The sequence below is a fragment of the Agelaius tricolor genome, unplaced genomic scaffold, assembly GCF_023055355.1.
Source record: "Agelaius tricolor isolate 1412-34295 unplaced genomic scaffold, bAgeTri1.0.p SCAF_1, whole genome shotgun sequence".
In the NCBI taxonomy this organism is placed as follows: Eukaryota; Metazoa; Chordata; class Aves; order Passeriformes; family Icteridae; genus Agelaius; species Agelaius tricolor.
The window spans coordinates 66,705,016-66,730,898 of record NW_027269261.1 but is presented as its reverse complement, the minus strand read 5'-3'; the positions used below and the strand labels follow the sequence as shown (position 1 = coordinate 66,730,898).

The 25,883-nt window shown below is 38.7% G+C and overlaps 1 protein-coding gene across 1 annotated transcript in view; it reads right to left on the bottom strand.

Moving 5' to 3' along the window:
• Nucleotides 1-25,883, bottom strand: part of ROS1 (ROS proto-oncogene 1, receptor tyrosine kinase) — a 67,918-nt gene that overhangs the window by 22,111 nt on the left and 19,924 nt on the right. The window contains exons 17-35 of the mRNA XM_071438097.1: nt 25,539-25,730; nt 21,251-21,351; nt 19,062-19,276; nt 18,527-18,684; nt 17,801-17,963; nt 16,772-17,034; nt 15,896-15,959; nt 15,114-15,316; nt 14,418-14,629; nt 13,726-14,012; nt 12,647-12,823; nt 10,589-10,806; nt 10,028-10,169; nt 5,809-6,041; nt 4,815-4,991; nt 3,643-3,817; nt 3,105-3,222; nt 884-1,071; nt 161-253 (exon numbers count right to left, since the gene is read on the bottom strand). Coding sequence (XP_071294198.1) covers nt 161-253; nt 884-1,071; nt 3,105-3,222; nt 3,643-3,817; nt 4,815-4,991; nt 5,809-6,041; nt 10,028-10,169; nt 10,589-10,806; nt 12,647-12,823; nt 13,726-14,012; nt 14,418-14,629; nt 15,114-15,316; nt 15,896-15,959; nt 16,772-17,034; nt 17,801-17,963; nt 18,527-18,684; nt 19,062-19,276; nt 21,251-21,351; nt 25,539-25,730 — 3,379 coding nt within the window. The remainder of the gene's footprint in view (nt 1-160; nt 254-883; nt 1,072-3,104; nt 3,223-3,642; nt 3,818-4,814; nt 4,992-5,808; nt 6,042-10,027; nt 10,170-10,588; nt 10,807-12,646; nt 12,824-13,725; nt 14,013-14,417; nt 14,630-15,113; nt 15,317-15,895; nt 15,960-16,771; nt 17,035-17,800; nt 17,964-18,526; nt 18,685-19,061; nt 19,277-21,250; nt 21,352-25,538; nt 25,731-25,883) is intronic.

Sequence of the window (25,883 nt, the reverse complement as noted above, 5' to 3'; positions counted from 1 at the left end):
TCTAGGGCCTCAAGTAATGAGAAAATAAAACTTCCTCCCAGCTCCCAACCTAGGGAGGGAGCATTTCCCTAAATCTGAAGGTCAATCATTTCCCACCACCTGAACTGCCTTTCACCAAGGCTTGGCAAACCAAGGGTAAACAAAATACTCAATCACATACCAAAACCAAATACCATGACCACAGCCAAACACAGCACAACAACTCCAACCACAGAAGCAATGGCAATGATGGTGCCCATGGACATCATGTTATCTGTTAAAGAGAAAAGGAAATTTGTTTAATTATTGTGTATGCATGCAATGTCAATCCTATGCAGCGGAGCACACCTGAGAGAACCCTCCAGCTTCCCTGCTATGTAAAGTCTTTCACTGCACAAAGTTCTCTTGTAGGCTCTATGTGAATGTGTATTTGGTCAGACTAATCCTTCTCCCCCAGACTTGGGCCATTCCTGCAACCTAATGTGTACGCAGAAATAGAAAATGCTGAACTGTTTGACTGCTCAAGGTGGGATTTCCAAAAGCACACACAAAGTGTAAGTCTAACATTCTAGCTGAAGGCAAGAAGTAATTCTGATCTTTTTACCCAGTGGGTGAGCTTGCCTTTTTTTCAAGAATCACATCATAAAGCAGAGTGGCAGAGCCACAGAGACAAAGTGCTATAAATGAGGAGAAGCACTTTTCAGGCCCACTGTTCTGAGCAAAAGAGCCTGGATGAGCACTGGCAGCAGGGGTCACAATAAAAACATATCATTTATTACCTATTAAGAGACATTATCTTTGCAGGATTATTGTTATTAAAATAGCCAGTCTCTGCTCCTAAATTGGTATGACTATTTAGAATAACAAAAAAAGGATTAACAGAATACAGAAGTAAAAGACATACCTTCACTCAAAATTATATCCACACTAACATCACTGTATTCACCAAGTCCCAGCACATTTGCAGCTGCTGCTCTGAACTGGAAAGTTCCTTCCAAGTTCTTGGCCTTCCATGTGCAAATACTGCCACAGGAGCCATTGTAAACCACCTCCCACGTGGACTTCACATTGCTGCTGTTGCCAGACTGTTTCCTGCAGCATGCACAGCACAACACAGGAATGTCATTAATGCCACAAGGGCAGTTTACTGCTTCACCCCCAGCCCATTCTTTGCTTCAGTTCCATGGTTTTCACAGCATTTCTCTCTCTGCATAAAAGCTCAATCTGGTCATGGGATTCTGGCTACAGAGAAGAAAATTCTGGCATGCCATTTCAGCTATGCTAGGAACCAAGCATCTTTATGTTGGGATTGGAAATTAAATACTAGAACACTTTAGACATGAAAAACTGTTCAATATATGCCTGATTCATCTGTTTCAGTATATGCCTCACAGCCAAGATTTCAAAATGTTCTTATTTTGCTTTCTGGCAAAAAAAACCAAAAACAAATCTACTGTGCTAGAGCTTTTTTCCCTTCCAGACCCAAGGTAATTCAGTATCTCTTGTGCATCAGGTTTCACAAGCTAAATGGGAAGCAAGTCATTGGCAGTGGAGATACCATTCTTTAGCTAACCACTTTCCCATAGTATCTGCTGACTGCTGGGTGTCTTTTTTCCTTTCCCCATTGGACTGAGATTGATTGCTTACAATAAATTCAGAGCTGATTATTCACCAAGCAAAAGAAGACCACGTACCTAAACTTGAAAGGCCATATCTGAAATATCATTTCATGTCACACAACACCGTAATACATCATGTGAAATGACCTTCATGAGCTCTCCCTTCCACTCATTCCACTCCCTTCCACTCATTCTCCCAACACACTTTAATGAAGAAAAAAGGCCAAACACTTCTAAACCAGAAAGACATGGGAAAACTTACACCCTTGGTGCGTACATGTTGCCACTAGAGCTATACGAAAAACAGAGGTTGATTAAAAGGGTTAGGCAAACATTTTCTAGAATGCTATGCAAGTGGCCTAACATTTTTCTACCTGGTGTGAAATTCAGTCAAAACCATCAGCCTGTGTACATTCAAACTGCAAGAGAAAAGCTGACTACGTTAAAAGACCACCTCAGTGAAGCATTATGATTCCAGAGATAAATAAGCTGGAGTCTGGAGACCACAGCAGCTAATGCACAGCCCTGGCACAGACCAAGGAACTGACCTTTCCTTACCCATCTGCAGAAAATCAGGTACAGAATATCTCCTGGCATATCAAAATTATTGTTTTCTCAGAGCATGCAGGTCAGAGCTCCTGCATGCTCATGGAACTGTAGGAAGCTTACAGCACCAGGAAAATATGTCTGGGTGAAAGCTTATATAGGTAAAGCATTTCCAGCTCAGAGTGCTGTCAGTGCTTAACTTTCATAAGCACAGAGAAAGAAATAATGGCTGAGTTTAGAAAATTGCTTCCCTGCATCAGTAATGACTTCAAACAATCACCGGAATATTTCAGAAGATAGATTCTCCTAGTTTTAAAATAATGCATTAATTAAACTTTGCACTGACTGCTTTAAAGGAATCTCTCCAGAGTCATGGTCAAAAAATTAGAAATTCAAAGTCACTGCCTACAGCAATATACTCTAACCTGCTCAATCAGCCCTTCCAATGCCAGTGCAGGAATAAGAGTGAGCTGGCACTCTAGTGTGACATCAGTAGCCCAGGCAATTGGAATTTGATCACAGAGCACTTTAAAAATTATGCAGTCATCCCACATGGGTAGGAAGACTTTCTTTCTGGCAATATTCTTTCAGTCCTCTGAACACTAATATATTTATGCATATATATTAGCCAAATATACATACTACATGTAAGATTTGTGATTTGAAATTCTCTCCAAATCTTCTAGTTCACTGACATAGATCTAAATATATAATTGTATTTCAAGATTACTCTGAAAATGTTGTTCTGTGTTTTCCAGAAATTTTCTGGAAATTATGGGTTCTTGGTTTTCCAGAAATTTTCTGGAAATTATGGGTATCTAAGACAGAGATCCCAATGGGAAGAGCCTTTCTGATTATATACATTTCGTTCTTCCCATCAGAGCCAACCTGAAAAGCCCAGCACACCCAGATTTGTTCTGGGCTGTTACCTATGGGAAGAGTGCCTCATGCATTGCTTACCTGCCCTCTAAGATATAGTATATCAGTTTGCTTCCATTGTCCTCAGCCTTTTCCCACTGTAGAGAGTTTTTGGAGTCTTCGGCTTTTTTAGGAACTCCTGGCTTACTGGGAACACCAGCTTAAGCCAAACAGAGAAGAAACAGAATGCTTAAAATGTGTTTGTAGCATGACAAAGGGCCAACAGGCACAGAGAAAAATCTGATGCACACATGAGTGTTTAGACATACAAAAGGAAAGAGGGTCTATATTAATAATCCTCAGAGAGAATGAATCCTTGGCCTTCTCTTTGTGATGGATGAATCCTAAAATTTTTACCCACATACAGCCTTTCACCAGTAATGAGTTTGTTTGAAAAATGAATAACACAATACCATACATTACATCTGAATGTATGGTATTGTGTTATTCATTTTTCAAACAAACAGAACGATTGGGTCTTAGTATAAGAAAATTCACTGTTAAATTTTTGAAAATATTATGTTTAATGTTCACATCCTGTAAAGTCTTAAAATCTTGTTATGCTATGTTAAGTGCTTACCTGTAGTTTTAAAGCTTGTGGAAGAAGAAGTGCTTTTCACTCCTGTGACATAAACTACTGTGACTCTTACAAAGTAGTTGGTCCAAGGAAGAGTTCCTGTGAGGTTGCATTTGTAAACAAGGTTTCCTATGCATGTAGTGTTCACAGGAGAAAACCAGTCACTTTTTGTTGGCCACTAGAGAAATAAAATATCATTATGGTCAACTTTCTGCTGAAAGTGTGTCACAGTTCTATTCCTGGGTAGATCAACTACTTTGCCACCTCTTAATATCATAGTGGAAATATGACGCAGGTGCTCTTTCAACCATGGGACTTTGTCCTCTCAGAGACCAAGGACACAAACCCTAATTTTCTTCTTTGTTTTCAGGAGACCTACAAGTCTTGGCAGTAACAAAGAATAACAGATTAAGTGCCTGCTTTACACGACCAAAAGGAGCCTTCCCCTTATATTTCTGGATCATTGTGCCCATGAGTTCAGCTTGACATGATGCAATTGAAAGGAGGTGGTGGGTTAGTGGAATTGTGATGTGACATTTATTTTAGGACAGGGAAATGTTTGGTGTAGGTCTATTGAATCTGATTCTCTATAGTAAAGAATCTGCATGATCCAGTTTAGGACGTGAATTTTTCCGCGTCCAGTGGTTCAGGTGTTGAAGTCTGAAGTTTCCATGCATGCTGCTCTCACTGCAGCCCTTACTCCTTACTTCTTGGACCTGGTCTTCTCTCTGGCATTTTCTCCTAACTTCTGTCACAGGAAAATAAATCCAGATACGAGGTTGTAGCTAATATTTACTGCTGAAAAACCTTTTCTTCTTTTTCTTGTGCAGGGCAGACATAGGATTTGCAACTGCAAACCCAGTTGGGGCAGGGCAGTGAGGAAACAGGGATAGGACTGCTGAAACAGGAGACTCAGAAGGAATTCTGGTGAGGTCATCCAGGATGTCCTTTGGCACTATGGAGCACTAAATGCTACAGCTGCACTCCTCCTTGTTCCTGGCAAATGCTGACTCCATCCTGCCCCTGCTGAGCAGCTAAGACTGACATCACCATGCCCAAATTATCCACTGAGACTCATCATGTACATCCTGCCACCCACCCTGTCCTGCTTACCAGGGCAGAGTAGGTTAAATTTTCTCTGATCTGAAAACCCCAAAACTTAGAGGTATTTTTACCTTATGCAGCTCAAACCAGAAGCTGTTTTCACTGATGTGCAGAGGAGCTCTCCATTCTAGCTGGAAACTGGTGTTTCTGGGGACTATGTTGATAGGTGCAGCTGGAGTCTCAAATGTTTTTGCAATGATAGGGACACTTTCAGAAAACCAGTTCTCATCAGGATGAAAAGCAAGAACCTAGTAAGGCAATGGATGAACCGTACAATACCAGAGCAGTTGGAAAGGCAGCTTTGCTTTAGCAGCACCAAGTGTTTGGAAGACTAACATTTCAAACAAGACAGTATTCAGGCAATAGAGATTAAGGTGTAGAAAGATTCTGCCCCTCATAGCTGCAAGGTTATATACCTTCAGGCTGAAAGTTCATGTCCAGGAGTACCCTTCCTCAGAGACTTCTTAGTTTCCCATCTCAGATTTCTACCAAGTCCCTTCTCTTTCTAGATCTTTCTTAAATGCCACACGCTCTTACACAGCCATGCAGATGTCTCATCACATATGAGGCAGTGTTTTAGAACCACAGAAACACAAAGTCAAGAAGTGCCTTAGCACATTGCTTTTCACTAAGCCACAGGCTTATATGAACAGTTAGGTATGCATACTTGCATACACACATACAGGTATTTAGGTATGTGTGTGTATATATATTTCCCATTATATTATCCAAATCATTTACAAAAGCCCAAAATCAAATTAGGACCTACAGATCCCCTCCTGCCATCATCTGAATGTTCTCCCAACTGTATAAATCACTCTATATGTGATACCCAGTGCACATTCTGCAGACAACATGTTTACTTGGTTACTTTTGAAAATGTCACTCTGATCATAGACCTGCTGTCCAGATTTACTATATTTTTCAGCTTTCATCTGTAAAGGGAGAAGTAGCAAATTTTGTTCTTATGAATCCACGTTGCATACTTTTATTTGTCTACTTTGCAGAAGAGAAGTCTAAAGATTTGCAGGTTGAACAGACTAGTAAAACTACTTGCAATGATACCTTGAAGGAATTATTTGTTCCAGGTTGGAGCCCACTGACAGACCAGGCAAGCACCTCATTTGAAAATTCACTTTTTCGCAATGGTGTCGCTGGGACAGGAGGCAACAAATTGACAGAGATCTGATAGCGGATGGATTCAAGAGGTCCATTTGGTTTCAGAGGTTCACTCCAGGATATGTTGATGGTGGTGTCAGACAAAACTAATATTTTAATAGTGCTAACTGCCTCTGGTACTGAAACAGAAAGAAAAATTAATCTCCCTTTTACAGTAGTCAAGAAATGTCACCAAGGAAAGAAAAGAAAGAAGGATGTATGTGTTTCACTCACAGGACTAAAACTCTACATGTGCAAAACTCATAATTCTGGTATAGTCAGTCAGCTGAAGACAATTTCAAAATATTTTGAGGGATTTTTAGTATTTTCTTGGCTATCTCAATATCCAAGCAGACAAAAAACCAAAAAAAAACTGAACAACAGGAAAACATATATATATATATACACACACACACACACACACATATATATATACACACACACACCTCTATATTTATAGTCATATCACTGAATTCATGTTCCCTCTTAGCTTCCTAATCAGGGCCTCAGATGTGAGTTTAATATGGTGTTTACTTGAATATGCACACACACACGCACAAAAAAACCCAAAACTGTGCACTATTTCAATTGGAAAGTCTTTTCTTGAATGGAAACTTTTGAGGGAAGAAAATCCATTATTTCATATAATTTAAATTTTTTTCTCAGAAACAGTCTGGCTGAGCTGTGTAAGGAAGAAATTGAGTTGCTGGTCAGATGTCCATACCAGCTGGTTACTCACTAATTGTTCTGGAAAAAGGAACCCTTCCTTTGAAGCTTTAAGATCACAGACTTTGTAATGGTATATGGCATGTCCCTACTCTGTATAAAAAATTCTTTATTTCCTATTGAGCTGTCCAGAGAGGTAAAAAGTTAACAAGTCATTACACGATTTATGTTCCCAACATATCAAAATGATGAGTCCATATGTTTTAATTCATATCCTAGTAGCAAGACTAGAGATTATTTAATGAAATATACAGAAACTAGACTAGGAAAGGACAAATTTCTTATTTGTCTAGCTAAAGCATATGTGGAGTAAGAGTGACACTCTGTGGCAAGAGCAATGCATTGTCTTCCTCTTTTTTCATTCTCTCTACCTTGCTATTTGATGGAAAGCACAAATTATTCCAAGCTTCTTTCACTTCATTAGAGAATTGAGAAAAAGGCATTGAGGGAATTCACACAGCTTCAGAGGTGTTAAATAGTGTACACACTTCAAGAGGCTCTAGCAGCATCTGATTACAATTTAAACTGGCAGTTACATTCATGAAATTGAGAACATAAGTGTCAGGACACATATACCTTCTATTTACAGCTGGCTGGAAGTTTTTCAACAAATTTGAAAAGCTCTGAATGCTGATACAAATATCTATTCAAAATACTCAGGGTTTGTAAGCTGGGGTGGGGTGAAGGTTTTTTGTTGGTTTTCTTTGCTTTTTGTCTAAGACTTGATTTTCATCCAGATTTTTCATTTTGTCCCAACTAGAGAAACCTGTTCTGAGTTTCATATTTCATTTTAACATGAGACTAAAAAATTCCATTTGAGTGGAGCAATCCAGTCTCCCATTTTATAATCTACCTTTATGTTTCATCACTGAAAGGATGTACATTGCTGCAGCCTAGCACAGTTTCCCATACAAAAAAAAAAATTATGTCAATCCTTTCCACATACAAATAATATATAATGTTATTAAATCTATTAAATCACACAAATTTTATATTACAGATGTGGAATTCCGTGCAAAGAATTGAAATCTACTGATAGAAGGCTAGAATTGTTGGGTGTTTGGGGGTGTTCATTTTACTCCATAGGAAGATTGAATCATCAAGGTTGGAAGAGACTTTTCAGATCATTAAGCCCAGCTGTCAACCAGAACTACCACTGTAACCACTAAACCACATACCCAACACCAGGTGCCTCTTAAACACCTCCAGGGATGGTGAATCCACCACCACTCACTGGGAAACATATTCCAGTGCCTGACCACCTGAACAGTGTGAACATTTTTTCTGATATCTAATCTGAATCTCCCATCTCAGGTAAAGGCCATTGCCTCCAGTCCTCTCACTGCAGGCAAGGTAGAAGAGACCAGCTCACAATATTCAGGAGATCCACATAGGATGGGAGCATATTTGCTTGATGTTGCAGATGCTAAGGGATCTGACTGTTAAGAGAAAAATACCCAGCATAGTTGAACTAGAGAACTCTGAAAGTGTAGCATGTCTGGATTCCGTGAGAAGGGTTGTAATATGCCTGCACCTCTTGTTTCACTTCCACTTGAAAGATGAAAAGAAGCTCACCTTAAACAGAGGGTTTTTAAGGGGAAAAATGTGACTGCTCCCAGGATAAAAACCAGGGAATGATCTGTGCATAAGAGAAGCCACTGGCAGCTCACAGGTGATGCTCTCCTCTGGACAATGGCGGCAAAAAGAGAGGCTGATTATTCTATGAATGAACCCTTAAAGAAACCTTTAAAGAGTGCATCCCTAAGGAAAGAAAAAGGGAAATCAGGACTCCTGGCATGTACTTGTTGCCAGGTATTCTGGATAAAATGTTTTCTTGGGCACAGTTGATCGCTGGGGAAAGAGACATTGAGGAAAGTAAGAAAAATGCAGTGGCGGCTGTCCATGCTTTAATTCCAGTTATTCCATCAACTTCTGAAGCAGCCAAAATGCACAGAGAGGTAAAAAGAAGTAAAGGGAAACTTTAGGAGTCCTGCTGTGGCTCCCTCACTGCATGTCATGGCAATATTCACATGCACAGCTGTGCAGCACAGCTCTGTGCCAGCCACAGCCAGCCCTGATGCAGCCAGGCTAAGGGAGCCAGTGCCCAAGGGCTCTGTGCCTCTCAGTTTTACTCCCTTACCCTCTCTAAAAAAAAAAAAAAAGAACTGCTCCAACTCTGCAGAACAAAACCCAGGCAAAAAAACTCATGAAGATGGGGGCCACAGTATTCCCAGATCCCAGTGAGTTCCACACCAAGTATCCCTAGGTACCACCTCCGCAGTCTTTCAGCAAAACACAGATATGCTGTAGACTTGGCTATAATTCTGACTTGCTGACTTAGGAATTAAGAGAGGTGCCTGATGGCTCTGCATATGAAGAGTTTATGTGGATCAAGCTGACACTGGCTGCTGACACCAGGCACAACAGAGCAAAACTGACACAACAGAAGAGCAAGCACTATGTACACCATGGGGAATAGCTACCCCTCATAATGGCTTTCCATGTTTCAGCAAGGGACTTCAGTAAAAGCACAGAGAAAGTTATCTGCAGAGGAGCACAAAGACAGCTCCTCATAAAGACAAATGTACATGTACAGAATTGCACATGCAAAACAAGAAAAAGTGCTGAGCAAGGAAGTTCTATTGGGCTGGGCTGCAACATATGCAAAAGCATAACATGAACCTTTTGCATGATCCTTCTTTTTCTGGAAAACATCAAGAGCTTCAAGAAAACTGGCACAGCAGCTGCCCCATGGCTGCAAACATGTAGGGTGAAGCAAGGAATGAGTAGAATCATCTTCCTGCCCTGAGGTATTTACAAGCACAGGAGACATCCAGCTCAGACTGTAGTATTCCCAAAGAACAAGGACTGAAAGGGCACATCAAAATTCTTGAAATCAACTGAAAATGACCTGTTTTCATTCAGGCCAAAAGTAAAAATGAAGTGTTGCCTTTTCAGCCCAGTTCACAACAAAATAAATCTGCATTACCCTTAGAAACAGCAATCATGAGAGCAACATCAAGCCAAGGGAAACAATCTTAATGCTGAATGAATATATAACACAGATATTTAAACATACATAATCACACCTACATTCAAACACAACTTACTTAAAGGTGTGGTTCAAGGCAGAAACTACAACTGTTTAGCCACTTTAAACCATAATTTATCTTTCCTCAGGAAGCAAATAAGCCAAAGCATTGAAGAATAGATACAAATATATTGAATGAATCTTACAAATTCATCAAGTCTGTTTGCCAAAACCTTGTGAAGATCTACCCAGGTTATATTTTAATCAGACTGTTTGTCCACTTTCTGATTTACAGCCCAAACCTGCATACATCTTCCTCTAACTGAGATGAGAATTCGGTTCAAATTCAGAATAAAACATGAAACAAACCTCCATATAGAGTTGTGCCAACTGTGCCTTCTCCCACAGGCAGCACTTCCTCTTCTGAATAGTAGTTTTTCACTGCAACTTGTATGGCATAACTCGAAAATGGCTGTAGGTTCTCTAAGACAGCAATAGGACCCTGATATTCCTGTAAGTCCAAATCAGATAATAAACATGCAATCTTAGAAAAGAGAGACATATGTCAACCCAATCATCTGTCAATGAAATGTGTGGTTAAAAAGTAATACAGTGGTGTTTTTGCATTGTAAAACACTTTAGTGTTAAAAAAAAAATGTTTGAATCACAGTTTTGGTAATAGGTCCCTACAGAAAGAGAGTACATACCAAAAAACAAGACAAAAAGAAGGGGGGCTCTTGCACAAAGGGAAAACTAAGGTGTCTACCACTTACTAAATACCATAGAGAAAGGACAGTTACTGTTGGGATGCAGAAATGGAAAAACTCGCTGACAGAAAGCTACAGAATGGTTCATAAAGTCACTAGAAGCGACATCACATTCCCGGTTTATAGATGGTATCACATGCATTTCTGTGTGAAGTAGCCATACCAATATTTTTTGCTGTGGAGTAGACAAACATTGCCTTGAGTTCCTGCAGATGTTTGTCATTTGTCTGGAAAATACCAGGTATGTTGGCGTAGGCTGGGATATGCCAGGGCAGAGCTGCTGTGGTGTGAGAGATGGCAAGCTTAATGTAAAACTGGTGTTAGTTGTAGCAAGGATAGTAGGTTTCTCAGTGTCCGGCAAGAGAATCAGGCATCTTTTATCTAGGAAAGACATTAAAAGATTAAAAGTTAAAATTATGGCTGGACCAATGCAAACTTGCATGGGATTCTGCCACCATTCATAAGAGAAAGCACAACTACAAAGTATTTTTTCTGCTCTCACAAAGAGAAACAGAAGAAAATTCTGCCTGAAACAACTTTATTTGATTACTTTCATGGACACAAAAACAGTGATCCTCAGAGAAACTCTTATTTATCTTTGACAAGATACAAGTTTAATAAAGAATTTAAGTTCTTCTTGAAGTAGAAGACGTAGATGTACAATTTGCTACTTCTTTGTAGGAGGCGTAGCAAACTGCAGTTGCTGTGTTGTTAGGGCAGCACATATTGATGAGCCCAAACTTGCCTGTAACAGGAAAGACAGATACACTGCATAGACATTGCCTTTCTCTAGCAATTAAATGTTATCTGCTTTTTCTTCCAGACAGCTTTCCATGTGTAATGTAACAACAGATAATGAGAGACATATGTGGGAAGTAGAAAAGGAGTCTGGAGGAGAAAACAGTATAAAACTACACTGACAGTTACTGAAAAGTAACAAAAGAAAATTGATGACTTTTCTAAAACAAAATAAAAATATATTAAATGGACTTCCTGCTAAGAAGAAATTTAGGCATGTGCACAGGGAAGAAGGTACAAGGACCAATTCTTGCCCTTAGGCCACAACAACTGACCTCATAGTTAAGATCTTTTGTCCCAAAGCGAGCAACCCTGCCATTGCTATCAAAGTCAGGTTCATGCATATTCCTCCAAATGTATTTGCAGCTGTCAGTGTAAATTAGAAAATCTCTGTGGGGATCTCTGGATAGGAATAATCTATTTGGACTGAAATTTGGTTCTTCCCTTTCTGCACCAGCCAAGCCTGAGGCTCTTGCACGAAACCCTGTCCCTGGGGATAGGGATTGGCACATTCTGTACCAGGGCCAAACCAGGCTCCTACATCAAAGCCAAGCCCACACAGATCTCATGAGAACAAACGTGCCCGAAGTGTTGGCAAGAATAGCCTGAGCATTGGTCAGAGCAGCCACAGGCAGGCATGACTGTGCCAGCTACTCAAAAGAATTTGAAATTTTTTTTATTCCAAAGAAGTTCATATTATTGAAATATTCATTTGTATATTTGCCAGGTTTTTTATGTAAAATTGGAGTTCAATAATTATTTTGAATATATTCATCATGGTAGTAGCTTCTATACCTCTGCATTTATAAAGATAATCACTATAGGTATCATGAATCCTGATTTTTCTATTAAAACTAATGTTTTATTTATTTCATTATCATTCTACAATGGTTTGTTTAAAATACCAGGAGTTCTAAGTGATACCTGGGTCTGCTATAATGTAACCTGTAGTTGTCTCTTGGGTACTTCATTATGAATCACTTTAATAAGCAGATTTCTTATCTCTCTATCTTTGAAAGGACAGACCTTTATTTTAGTTTTATACATTTGTGAACAAACTCAGAAATCTGTGTCACAACAGGGATCACTATCAAACTCTGGCTACAACACTGTGGAACATATTTTCTCTTTTTCTGTGCTGTAATGTGCACCACCTTTTCTAAATCTCCATGTCTGACACAACTTTGAAAATAGGCATAGCTTGGCATTAACAAACAGGTGAAATATTCATCATCATGACCTTCCATTGTATTCAACACAAGACCAGTCCTTATATTCATCCTTTTTAAAAAGTCCAAATTGTTTCTGTCTAGAAGGTGCCTGAATCCATGAAGCATACTTCACATAAATACACATGTGCAACTTAAATACATGCTCTGACAGAAACTGGTTACATTCACAAAAGAACCCAAATCCCCTTTACCTGGATATGATTGTGCTGCTGAGCTGTAAGCTAAGATTTTCAGCGACTGGTTTGCTCTCTTGTGAAGAAAGTGACTTCTGTTTTCTTTATCTGCTAGCCAAATTTCAGTGTATTCCTTTGTTTCAGCAGTCCAGTATATAAATTTCTTATCTGCAGTCAAGCTGCCTATTTTAATACCTGTAGGAAAACATTGCATGAATAAGTTTTATAGTCAACCCAGAGCAGATGATTTTACAAGAGCAGAAGGGTGCTTGTTTTCACAGTGAGTCAATACAGCCATTTTGGCCATACTGTATCCCCAGTGACCTCCCCTTGACAAGAGATTTCTGATATTTCCCAGCAGGTCTCATGAAGCTAAAACACTGCTATTCCAGTTTACAGGTGTAGATTTGAAGGTGTTTAATTACCCATAATTATGAGAACTGCTATTGAATTAACAAACACAAGAAATGAAACACGAAAGCAAGAGTTGTCTAAAGAAACTTTGCTCTTTTTTCCAAGATGAAAACCACCATGATCTGCCATCTCTCAGGAGCAACTAAGACAGCTCCTCTGGTAACAGAGCAGCTTTACCAGCACACCTCCAGAACTGAGCAACCAAGAGTAAGTGTTATTATCACAAGAAGTGAAACATGGATAGTTTGTCATACAAGACAAATTATCTACCTGCGTGAAGTACCTTCCCCACATGATGAAGTCTGCAATGCCATTTTCAGGCATGAGTTGTTACTGTATCTTTTCATTGAGATTAACTGCAATAGATGTAGCTAATACAAAATCCTAGTAAATAATGTGTTAATATTCTAAGTGAAATCTATTGACAAGTAGCACTTGAGGCCGTAGCATTCCTTTTACATCTTGCTAGAATACACACTTGCATCAGTAAACATCTTCACACTGCTCTTCTAGTTTGTATGAATAAAGTTTACAACTGGAAACACAGAACACAAACATTTGACTATAGATGAATCAGTTCTATAATCAGTGCTTCATGAATGTTATTTTCTGAAATGAAAGTTGTTTGAAGTAAGAGACAGCAAGAATCACAAACTACCTAGAAAAATAAAAGACACTCAGACCTTGAATATTTGGTATTTTGATAGTTCTCCAGCAGTGGCAACCATCCACATCTGAGGCCCATATTTCATCTCTTCCTCTGATGAAAAGCAGCTGGGGATTTTTGGAGTCAGACAGATCTATACTCATAGGCCTTCCCAGCTCTGCTTCTGTGACATTACAGGTGCAGTAGCTCCTCATCTGTTTTTCTACCAATCCATGTCCCAGGATGTGGTGCACAGTGTTGTTCAGAATATCATAATAAAACACGTGGCTGCCATTATCAAACGCTTCCAGCCAGTACAAGCGGCTACCAAAGAAAATGCACTGCTTTCAGTAGGAAAACTTCAACCTGACCAACCTAAAGGCAATCCTAGTCTGACACAATAACTGGCTGCTCTGGATAAAATGGTTACTGCAAAAAAAATGTTATCTGTGCTTACTTGCATTTGCATTACACATATAGAAGTACCTATCAGTATTTAAGCATAATTTAAAATTGTTACTCAAACACAAACATCTTTTTGAAATTAGCTATGTCCAAGCTCAACTAGCAGTACTTAAGTGGCACTACATTCAAAAATTTCTGAGATTTACATAATGCCAAAACTCATCCACTATAAAAAGTCCTTTTTGGTCCTTAACAGTTCAAGTTTTAGTGAAAATCATGTCTAAAATTTGCTCTTAAAAAAGTTATTACTAGTATGTGCCTTACCTTAAGAAAGGATATGACAACAGAGATGATACAGTTGAATTACTTTTGCTGAGCTGCTTGTTCAAGGCTTGTAGAGATTTTTTTTTGAGCTCAAGATCAATAAAAAATATTTGAGTTTCATTCTGTGGTGTTTTCAGGGCAACAAAGAGATGCCTTGCAATCCAGTCAACTGTGATGGCTGTGACATTGTGAAGATGCGCATCTTTGAAAAACTTAAGAAAAAAATTAAAAGGACAGAATTTTCCAACCTGATGCTAAGACATTATGAAAACCAATTTGTTTTTAAAAGAAAAATGCCTGCTTAGGAACTAGAAGTCAAAATACAAAGACGTGTCATGGACTGGAAACATTTTTCGAATAATCAAAACTATTGTTTCACAAATATCAATTGTTGCTTCCCTATTCTTGAAATTAGAATGATGTCAATAAAATAAAATTAAATTAAATGCGATACAAAATATTAATTTCTTATATTTACTAGTATGAATTTTAAACTGAACATCTGATAAAAATATCAACAAAGCAGATGTCAGTAAACTATTTATGATTAATAGGACAACTTTAACAATGGCATACTCTGGTCATTTTTACTTTTTCAAAAACAAAGTTTTACAGGCCATAAAATAATGGCAATAATGGTCAAGTAATGATAATTTTCCTAGATTCTCTCAAGTAAAGGAGTGACCAAAGGAGTACCTGAAACATTGAAGCATTCTGTATATCAAGAATAAAAAGAGAATCTTCAGTGATATGGTATGCTTTGTCATCATTAGCAATATAACAGATGTCCTTTACATCAGTCTTGGCTGAAAGTTCCCAGATGGTATGACCACTATCTATGTCAGTAAGAAACAACTTGCTGGCAGAAATAGTTATTAGAGTTGGGATAGGGAAAAGATCTGGAAGGAAAAGGGCACAGCACAATTAACAAAAAAATCCCATCCTAGATAAACACAGTCATTCATAAGGAAAGCAAGTACAAGATACAAATAAATGTTGGGTCTGAACTTATTTTATTTGCAACAGAAAATAAATAAAGTAATGAGATGCCCTCTTGTCATCACAGTCAAACTACTAAGATATTTTCAGTGGCATTGTGAATGCTTACCTAACAAATTTAAGCACAGCAAAACAGATTTGCTCATTTAATGACCTTTAACAGCCAAACTAGAAATATATTATGATCTCTAGCAGTAAACAGGTTACAGGTGAAAACCTACTGTTCCATGCTAACCTGGAGTTGCACAAAAAAGCTAATTTAGCGTAGTTTTGAGGAAAGGCTTGAAATTCCCAAATTTAGTTGAATGATAAGGAATGTGTTAATCTTTCATATCAGAGGAGGTAACCATTTCCTCTGTTGTGTTTGCTGTATGTTACATAGCATGTTGGAGGCTATTTATCAGATTGCCAAATTCTTGTACTGTCATTTCACCAGCTATTGCACACAAACCATGAGATGGCAACTAAATCATCCATACCTGATGAATTCCTCTCTGCCATGTCAGACAAAGGTCCTGGACCTACAGAGGTGAAGGCCTGCACCTGTGGGACAGGAGATTGATACTTATGTTAACTAACAGCAGAAATGACTGCACTATAGAGCCTGTAGAGCCAACAGAGACAAAACCCCTGTCTGCTCATCTAGGAACATAAGTGTGTGCTCTGTTTGACATAAGGCTATGCTGGTCAGTTCAAAGGCTGCATTCAAGTTGGGACTGTGGCTATGAACTTTAACCAGTGGCCCAGAGATTGACAATCCATGCTGCATCTACCAGTTAGAGCTCAAAGGACTCCAGACTGTCTTTTTGTTTCCTTCCCCAGCCTGGAACAATTCCTACTATTTGTTGACCTTGCAACCAACATGGTGTTCTCTCTCATTAGTCCCTGCTCTATGACATGCTCTCTTGCTTTTAACTTGTGTTTCAAGCACACATTCAGTCCGTTCCAAAACTCATCCCAATGAAAAAATGACTTCTTGACAAGTTTTGAACTGGAAGTCTCTTTCCACAGAAGCCACATGAATCCTTGACTTTCTCAAACTGTGGCTCTGTTCAAAAGGCCTGTCACTTTCTACCACATCAGTTGAATCTGTGTTCAACTTGCAGTTTCTAGCAGTGGCTTGGAGAAACCTCTAGAAAAGTTTCTTTTGGGCTTCACCATTGAGTGAACAACATGATACAAAAAGAAGTTAAGCCAGGTAGGTATGTATGGGTGAGTCAGCAAATCAGCAGTTCTACAAGCAGAAACCACAAGCTCTTGCCCCAAGCCAAAAAAACATCTCCCAGGCAAACAGATCAGACTGCACAGATAACATCTACCATCTAGCACGAGACAAGCTTAGTAATTTTTCATACCTGAAACCTTACTGTGAGGCTGGGAAGCACATCCTTGAGAGAAAACTGCATCTGGGTGGGTTTAACATTGCCTTCAATCCACTCCATGAAAGTGCCAGCAGTGCTGCTCTGATTCACTAGCTGATAGTAAACCCTGAACTGCATTAATATTCCATTATCCCTTTCAGGTCTGTCCCACCTGAACTCCACAAGGACTTTTCCATCACTTCCACGTAGGTTATTCTGTAACACATATATTCTAGGGTTCCTAGGGGCTGAAGGGACTGTATAAAAAATAAAGATAAAATACACAGAACAAAATACTCCTGTTAAAACATGAACTCAAACCTCATAACTAACTCTAAAGAAGGTTATCTAAAACTTAATGGTTATTCCTTCCTGTTTTTCATTGATGTGAAGCTATCTGATTTTAACTTACCTAGCCAAAAGAAAGAGCTGTATAAACAGGAAAAAATTGCACTCCTGCACTGAGATTAGGACATATCTATTTAGCCAAGTCCTGTATGTAACTATGGGGCTGTAAAAATTTTCACAACACAAAGCATATTCTATTTCCTCTTCTATTCACTTCAAAATCTACTGCATCTCATAAGCTTTCTCAGTGCTTCAGTCACTCAACACTATATTTCAGCTAACTTAATTTTGACATGCATAAGAGCAAAAATAAACACTGAAGCAAGAGTAAAATGTGCATAACATTTTTTTAAAATCTACTAAGTGATTAAGATATTGCATGCAGCTTTTCGTGTTCATTGTAATGAATTCAGTTTCTCTTTCTTGCTCATAGTCACAGGCACATGCTGGATATATTGCCCTGCATTTTCTGTTCTGAATTCAATTACTTCAATTGTCTGCATTTATGTATGCAATAGATGACTGCCAAAGATACTCAGAAACATGTCCTTGCAACTCTGCCTGCAGCTAACTAGCTCTGAAAGCTGCTCATCCTTCACCAGGGTTTCACTTGCTGACACTGAGCTTCTCCCAGTACCCATTACACATGAGGAACAGGATGTAAAATTTTAGTACCTCCTTCAGGAGCCCGAAGGGATACAGATGTCATTGGTGCCTTGCCCCAGTATGTGTATGGAGTGACAGTAAAATCAAAGAGTGCAAATGGTTCCAGCCAATCCACTCGGTAGGATGGCACTGTCAGATTATGGGGGTGAAGGCATCCTTCATTCTCCAGAGGCTGCAAATGAAATTAAACAGAACAAAATAAAGCAAGACATTTTTCCTGCTCTAAAGGCCTTCAGTTTTCCAGAATTCCCTCACCAAACTGGTCACCTAAATCAAAACACAGCTTCCCTTCCTGTGAGTGGTCATTGTTTCACCAGCTCCTGTGGCACTGGTGGGTAGTGATGTGCCAGCAATCTGCCCTTTGAATTTAAAGTAAAGCTTGCCAAATGCACTAAAGGGGGGATGGAGGCTACATTTCACATTCAGGCAAAGCCTGTCCCACTGTCATCTCAGAGGGCACTTCTTTCTCTGAGTTACTGTAAGAGGCTTTCTCATGAATTTTTGATCATTGTGTTCTCCTTGTCTGACTACTGCCATCCCAGCCACTAGCCCAGAGCCACTGCTGGCTGCAGTGGTGGAGAAACTGGGCAACTTGCACTGTGTTTGCAATTTAGTTTAGTTCTTGACCAATTTTGAAATGCCAGAAAAGAAACAAACTCAATTTCTTTGTAAAAATAGCAAGTAGATGCAGTAATACATGTAGATAATAGGTAGGGATTGCATCAATATTCTCACTTGTAGAGATTTTGATCCCACGCAGTAAAAGACAGTTCCCCATTCCACCTTTGTGGAGGGACTCCAAGTGATGTGGAAACTTGTAGAATTTCCTTTAATTCTGAAAGAAGACTCTGGCACTGAATCTGGAATCACTTTTGGCGTAGAAGAAAAGTTTCCTATCCATAAACAGAAGAAATAATAATAATCTAAGGAATGTGAGGAATAGGTAGACTACTTAGAACATGGAAGTAAATCCTGTAAGCCAACATTAAATAGAAACAATAAATAGCAACAGCACATATTCTTTTTATCCATATGTTTACCATCAGCTTTTATAATTGCACATTATCCTGATATATTTATCAGGTGACATATATACACACATATATCAGGTATATCCTGATATATTTATTAATAAGTTATTAATATATTTATTAATAATTTGCTCTTATCCTTCTCTTTTGTCAAATGGGCAAAGAATTTCAAGAATGAAGAATTGCAGGCTGACAGTGAATACCTTTATTGAGGCGTTTAGATAAAGAAAATAATGTACCTGGCAAAGGTTTAAGTGATGCCTGAACAAGGGTGAAGGCTGTAAACTCTGCTGGTTGTGAGAAGGGAATGCTAAGGCTCTGATTGACTTCCTGGACTGTAATGAACTGAAGCTTATTAATCCAGAACAGACGACCACTGTAGTATTCCAGTGAACCCGGAGATATTTCTGAAGTACTCCATGCTGCAAATTCTGTGATGATGGCATTACTACAACTGTGGAAACATGTATGAAATTAGCAAACTGATAGCCCACATGTAGAGGGAACAGCTTTATGCAAGGTTTGACATGTTGTAAAGTTTTTTATAATTCAAGTTCTTAATACTTATAATTCAAATTCTAAAATGTAGGAGGCAGGAAGTCAAATTAAAAATTTTTCTTTAAGCTTTTTAAAGAGGAACACTTTTCAGAATATGAGACATCACAGAAAGAACAAAAAGACCTTCATTCCCTTTATTTCATTGGAAAACAGTTATAAAATGGTTTAAAATTCTGCTGCATAGATGCAGAAAAATGAGTATTTTGAAAAATCAGCCCACCTTCTCTCAGCAATTCCACTGAAACAGTGAAGTCTACCTCAGAGCATGAGATTCATTCTACTTCACTAGATCAGGAACTCAGATTTATCTGACCGTTAGTTTTCTTCAATTATTTACTAAGATCTATTAACATTTTTCTTTGCTGGGATCATCCGTGATTTAATCTGCCTTGTATATCATACATCAAAACTTACAGGCCTTTTTAGGTCCCAATTTATCTTGGTAAGAGATTAAATATGTTGTAAGAGCTGTCATTTTGCCATCTCAGAAATGTCTTTGAGCTTAGACACGTGCCATCCAAATAAATTTGGAAAAGCTTTGACACACCATCCAGGTCCATTAGGCTGGATCACTTCTAATCTCTGCATTCTGGCATACCAGGGACAATGATTTATGACTGCCAATTGATTCATAATGGAGCTGTATGTTCCAGCTAAAACTAATCAACATATTTTGATTCTTTAAGTGTTTACTATTAATCATAGAAAGTCTAAAGTCAGTCAGAAAATTCATCTGATTCCACACAAAGCCAGCCTGCAACATTATGGGCACATGTAAATACAGATGCTGCTCAATTAAGTTTAAGCAATCTAATCTGATGCTTGAAAAAAAAAATTAAGATAATCACATTCTCCACATGGAAGGGAGCAAAAACATAGTTTCACAATTACTATGCATTATACACTTTGCACTTAGAGAAAACCACCATTTTTCTCAAGCCTTTAGTATATAATCAAGCTAACCCATAAACAGTGTTCTTTATGTTTCGTGTTAATAAACTTTGCCTTTCTGGAGTTATGCAGCCATTTCACATTCAGAATGATCAAGAAGAAAGCCTGCTGAGTACTGTTTGCTCAGGTGAGAAAGTGGTGTCAGTTCAAATCCTGAGATTCATGAAAGATGAGCCAGTTACAGAGCTCCAGGCACTTGGAAGCTGTCAAGCATTGTAAATGCCAAGATAAAACAGACAATAAGCAGCAATTATTTCCTAAAGCTAAGTCTAAAAATTGATGAGCATGACCTCAGTTCAGCTGAGGTTCTGTACATTGTTCCTCTCACTGTAAAACTGTTACCAACCACCACAACATGTAGTTTGCCATCAGCTAGCCGTGATCATTAGCTCTTGGTTTTGTTTATCATTAAATTAGTAAATAGTGTGCCCAGCACTGGACTGTGGCATTCACATTCTCTAAAAAAATCCCTTCACCCAGGATTTTTCTCCTGGGAAGCTGAGAAACCTCAGAAAAAAGGAAAACAATTCTTATCTCATTTGCTTCTCCTGTGTTGTGCTTGTGTAAAATGTGTTTGGAGATTGTTTCATTGGATTCTGGTGAGTTGTTTTCACTCATTGGCCAATCAGGGCCAAGCTGTGTTGAGACTCTGGAAAGAGTCACGAGTTTTCATTATTATCTTTTTAGCATTAAGCAAGTATCCTTTCTGTATTCTTTAGTTAGTATAGTATTCTTCAACATAATATAGTATTATAAACTAATAAATTAGCCTTCTGAGAACATGGAGTCAGATTCATCATTCCTGCCTTTGTCAGGGCATTTCCCAGCAAATACAAAACTGGACAACATTTTTTTCTTAAAGAGTATGAGAAAAACTAGAGAATGCAGACTTTCTTATCTCTGCAATATATTTACTTACCCTTCTTTGCAGAGAGAAGCTCTGTATAGGTTTAGATATAGACTATCTCGCACAAGCCAGTACAGAAAACCATAGGTGAGATCCAAAGTTACACCAACCACCTAAAAAAAACAGTCCAACTAGGAATTGGAACACATCTTCACTTCTGAGATAAGCACCCTTAGGCATAACTGTTGTCTAGACAACATCATGAGTTCCTCTTTATTGGCAAAAATAGCATTACTACCATGAATGTTTATTCTAACACAAAAAGAGATAGCACTAGAAAATAATCAGGTCCTTGGTGGACTCCTATTTATAGCAGCTGATGATTTTCCAGATAACATTTTTTTAACACCTGTCACAGTGTTCATCCCTGGAGTATCTGAGTACCTCCGACATGATAGCAATAGCATATCAAGTGCTTAGTGGAAGTACCTGTCAAAATCTCCAAAACACCTCTGGTATTTTAACATTATCTGTCTGAAACAGGTGGGTGATATCCAGCCTGAAAGTCAGAATCACCTTTTGAAAAAAGCATTTCAGGTCTTTTGTCTTTGTTTTCCAGCTTTGATTTTACAAATAAACAGTTAAAATATTGCATTACTTATGGAAAATAGATGCAAAATTTTAATTCATTTATTTGATTAAGCAGGAAATTTGAATATTTAAATTTTTGTAAATAATTTATTATGAAATAAAGTGGGGGAGGAAACCAAACAATCTTCCTGTTCATTACTTCAATGCTTTATCTTCCTTTAAGGGACATGAAAGATTTGTTATTTCTTTTTAATAGGTTCTAATATTCAAAATAGAGTTTTCTTGTTTCTGCAGTAAACAACAGATCCAATGCCATATGCAACAGTAATAAAAATCAGATCTTTAATAATCTGTTGTGTGAATAAAAAAGAATTTGCTTCCATAAGTTAGTCTGCTAAATGTTACCAAGTTTAGTCTATTTTATATCATTAGCACAGCTAACAAGTTGTTTGGGGCCTCTCTGAACATGTTTTCCAGCAGCTCTCAAACTTCTCATGCAAACACTAGTCATAACTATTCTCTTATAAGCTTAAATTTCTATCATGTATGTAAGTGGAACAGCCTTTTTTTTTGCCCTAACTCTTCATTAATAAACTGCAGAAGATGATGACAGGAAAGCAAATGTTATATCACTTAGTTGTCTGTTGCTCCTTATGTAATCATATTCTTGACGTATTTCTGTTGACATTGTATGTCAGAAAATCAAGGTTTGAATGATTGCTCCTGTAGGTTGTCCTGTTAAAAATATCTCACAGCGTGTATGTGCCCGAGTGTATATTTAGTCAGTCGTGCTATATTTTATCCCATTTACCTATTCTCCCTCCCATGCTCCATGCTAAATGACATCTTCCTGAATTTATGTTGCTTTTTTGAACCTTTGGGTCCCTTCTTCCTTGCCCCATTTTTTTTTCCTGCAGCTATTACATTTTCCTATAGATGTGTCCATCTTCTTTATCCTGACCCCTGTATCATCACTATTAAAAGGCAAATAAATATTTGTACTATTCATTTTCAGGAGTTAGGCAGCAGTTTAACACCTCCTTTCTGTGATGCTTCAAAAACAGGCAAGCACCTTCCCAGCTCATGAGAGGTACTAGTTTCTGGGCACAACATGTGTTTGAGATGGTGCAGTGTAACTGAACATCATGAGTTGCAGGATAAACTTGGCTATCTGAAATACCCTTTGACTAAAAATATTGAAAACATACCTAAAGGGTCCTGGGCCCCACTTCCATATACTGCACTTCGCTGCTCCCCTATACAATTACTTTTGTTCTATCATACTGTACAGTGTAAACAACTTACTAAGAGCTTTGGAAATTCTATGCCAGATCCTAAGTTGGAATAAATCAGAGGAGCTCTGCTCAAATCAATCAAGCTCTGCCAATACACACCAGCTGAGCTAAACAACTGATCAGAAAACAAAATAATTGCCATAGAAGGATTTAGTTCCTGCCAAAGAAATTAGACTTTGAAAGCTCTGCCTTTGTATTTGTTTAGGAAACCTGCCATTTTTACAGTAGGCTCTTCTATTCCTATTCCTAGCATTCAGATTTCAAGCAAAAAGGAAGTACAACTACAAACTGCTGAAGATCCAGCTGAACAGCAATTCTTTATCATAAAAACAGATGGTGAATATCAGTAAGAACCACTTACATGGAGAACATACTTTAACTGTTGGATAACAGCAATTAACTATTACATCTATGCTTTAATACTGAGGTAAGACATGCCCTTTTCACGTAAAGAACTTCATTGTGCAAAGAAAATACATATTAGTACCTGTGCAAACATGTATTTACCTCTTGATATTGAAACAGTAACAACCAGCTCAACAATTGCACCATTAAAGAATGTTGTGCTGTCCTTTTTTTTTTTCTGATAGTTTTATTCTGAGATTTATTTTAATAAAGAAACACCTGTCAGCTACAACTGGTCACTTCTCAATCTAGACATTTGTATTTGGCTTTTTGCCTGTGTGCATCACAGCAGGAGGCTGAGTTCAGAAGTCAGTGCACAGATTAGGGCAACAGAGAAGCAGGAGAGGAGATGTTTGTTTGTAGGAGGTGTGAATAAGTGAATGGTTGAAGGCTGGTATCACTGACATAGAGAAAGGTGCAGAAAAAAAAAAAAAAATGACAGGACCAGACAAGCAGTCCTACTGCTGCCAAGGTTCCTGAAGCAAGAACAAGAAATTTGAGGTTAGCACAAGGTGATCCAGAGAAGTAAGTAGAGAATCAAAAGAGAAGGGCAAGGAAGCTGAAGTTTGCCACTTAGAATAAAGTGGAACATGTTAGTCCTGTGCCACAGATCATCCAGAAGACATGTCCAAGTGTGCTGCTGAGCTTGGACAACATATACCTTCCCATGGAGACAGTCCACACCAGCCAGCTTCCACAGAGAGGTAGGGAGGCTAGTACTGGGAGAGAGATTGGCCCTTTGCAGCACAGACTTTTCTCTCATGTACAAAAGTTTTACAGTTCCTCTGTATGCAGGATTACAAGTATAGCAGGTGGCACACCAGAACCTGCCTTCCTTCTTACCAAGCCCTCATGAAAGTAAAATACCTGTGAGATTAGCTGGCCTTTTGGAATATTAATTCCCTTTCATGGACTAAACCAGGCCTGGCTTTGTTTTATGATCAGAGAAACACCAAATTCTTTTCTTTTGGTAAAAGAAAGTTAAATGTTCTGGGGGATGATACAAAGCTAACTAAGAGAGATAGATCTCTAAAACTGGAGAGAGGCTTCAATGGACAATCTGGCTTCAGGTTAAATGGGAGTACAATTTGTATGACAGGTGGAATAAAAACAAAGACTGGGCTTTAAAGGAAGGAAGAAAGTGAGGGAGGCAGGGAGGAAAGAATACGCTAAGACCTTGGCAGATCTTTTCATGAGAAGAATACTCAGCATCAGAGTTCTTCCATTGTGTAGGCAAGACCAAATTCCACCTACCAAGAATGAGGTCAAATCTCACATGGCGGCAGAGGCAGGGTGGATTTGGAGAAGCTCACAACAATCTATGAGGAGCCAGCAGTGAACCAAGTTTTTAAGAGACTTGGTAGGACATCAGAGAGGGGTGAATGTGGAAGAAAGGCAGAGGAGAAGTCAGCAGAGATATGGAGGTTGTGCAGGCCTCAGAGCATAACAAAGTGTCTCCAGGTAGGAAAAGGGAGCTAATGATCCACATATTACAGGATCTTTGGTGAGCTATTGGTGGAACTAGCATCTCTATTTTCCTTCTCCTTTCTACTTCTGCATGGGACCTGTTCTCCACCCTAATACAGCTAAAACAACAATTCCCTGTCCCTTTTTTCCTTTGACTGGAGGCAGATGTGGCACCCTCACCAGCACTGTGGCAGCAGCAGCAAGCTGTGCCAGGCTGCAGCAGGGGCAGATGCCATTCCCCCTCTCTCATCATCACAGGTAAAACCTGTTTCTGTAACAGCACTTCTGCAACCCTGGTATCCCTGGCAAGTGCTAAGCCTCAAAACTGGCCCTGTCAGGTCCTGCAAGCTGGGGAACATCACAAAAGAGGCAGAATGATATGAATCTCTGGATCCATATTTTGATGTGAAAGCCAGACATGACCATTAGACTTCAATCATTTGGAAAAAAAGAACCTTTCACATGTGGGAAGGAGAAGCATTGCAACCACAATTTTGACAGCTATGAACACTGACTATATTCAAGAGATCTAAATACTAAAACACACACCACCCCTCCACCCCATCTCTCATAGAGAGAAAGAGAAGTAAAAAATCAATCACCTGTTTACCAGAAAACTGTAGCTGCTCTTGTAACATGAAGTACTCCTCTCCATTCAATCTTGTGCTCTCCACTGAATACATTGTGGCCCAGTACAAATAGCCATTTACTGAATCCACAACTAGATCCTTCACTGGGAATACAACATGAGCTACAACATCTATATGGCCTCCCAACAGTGATTTTCTGTAAATCTAGGGACAAAAAAATTGACTTTAGCATCACATCAGCTATGATCAGCTTAGTGTACATTAGTGACTTTTCCACAGCTGCTTATCAAAAGACTGTGCGAGCCTTCAGCTTTCAAAGCCTAAACCTTTTGCATTCAAAGTAAAAGGATGAAGAAT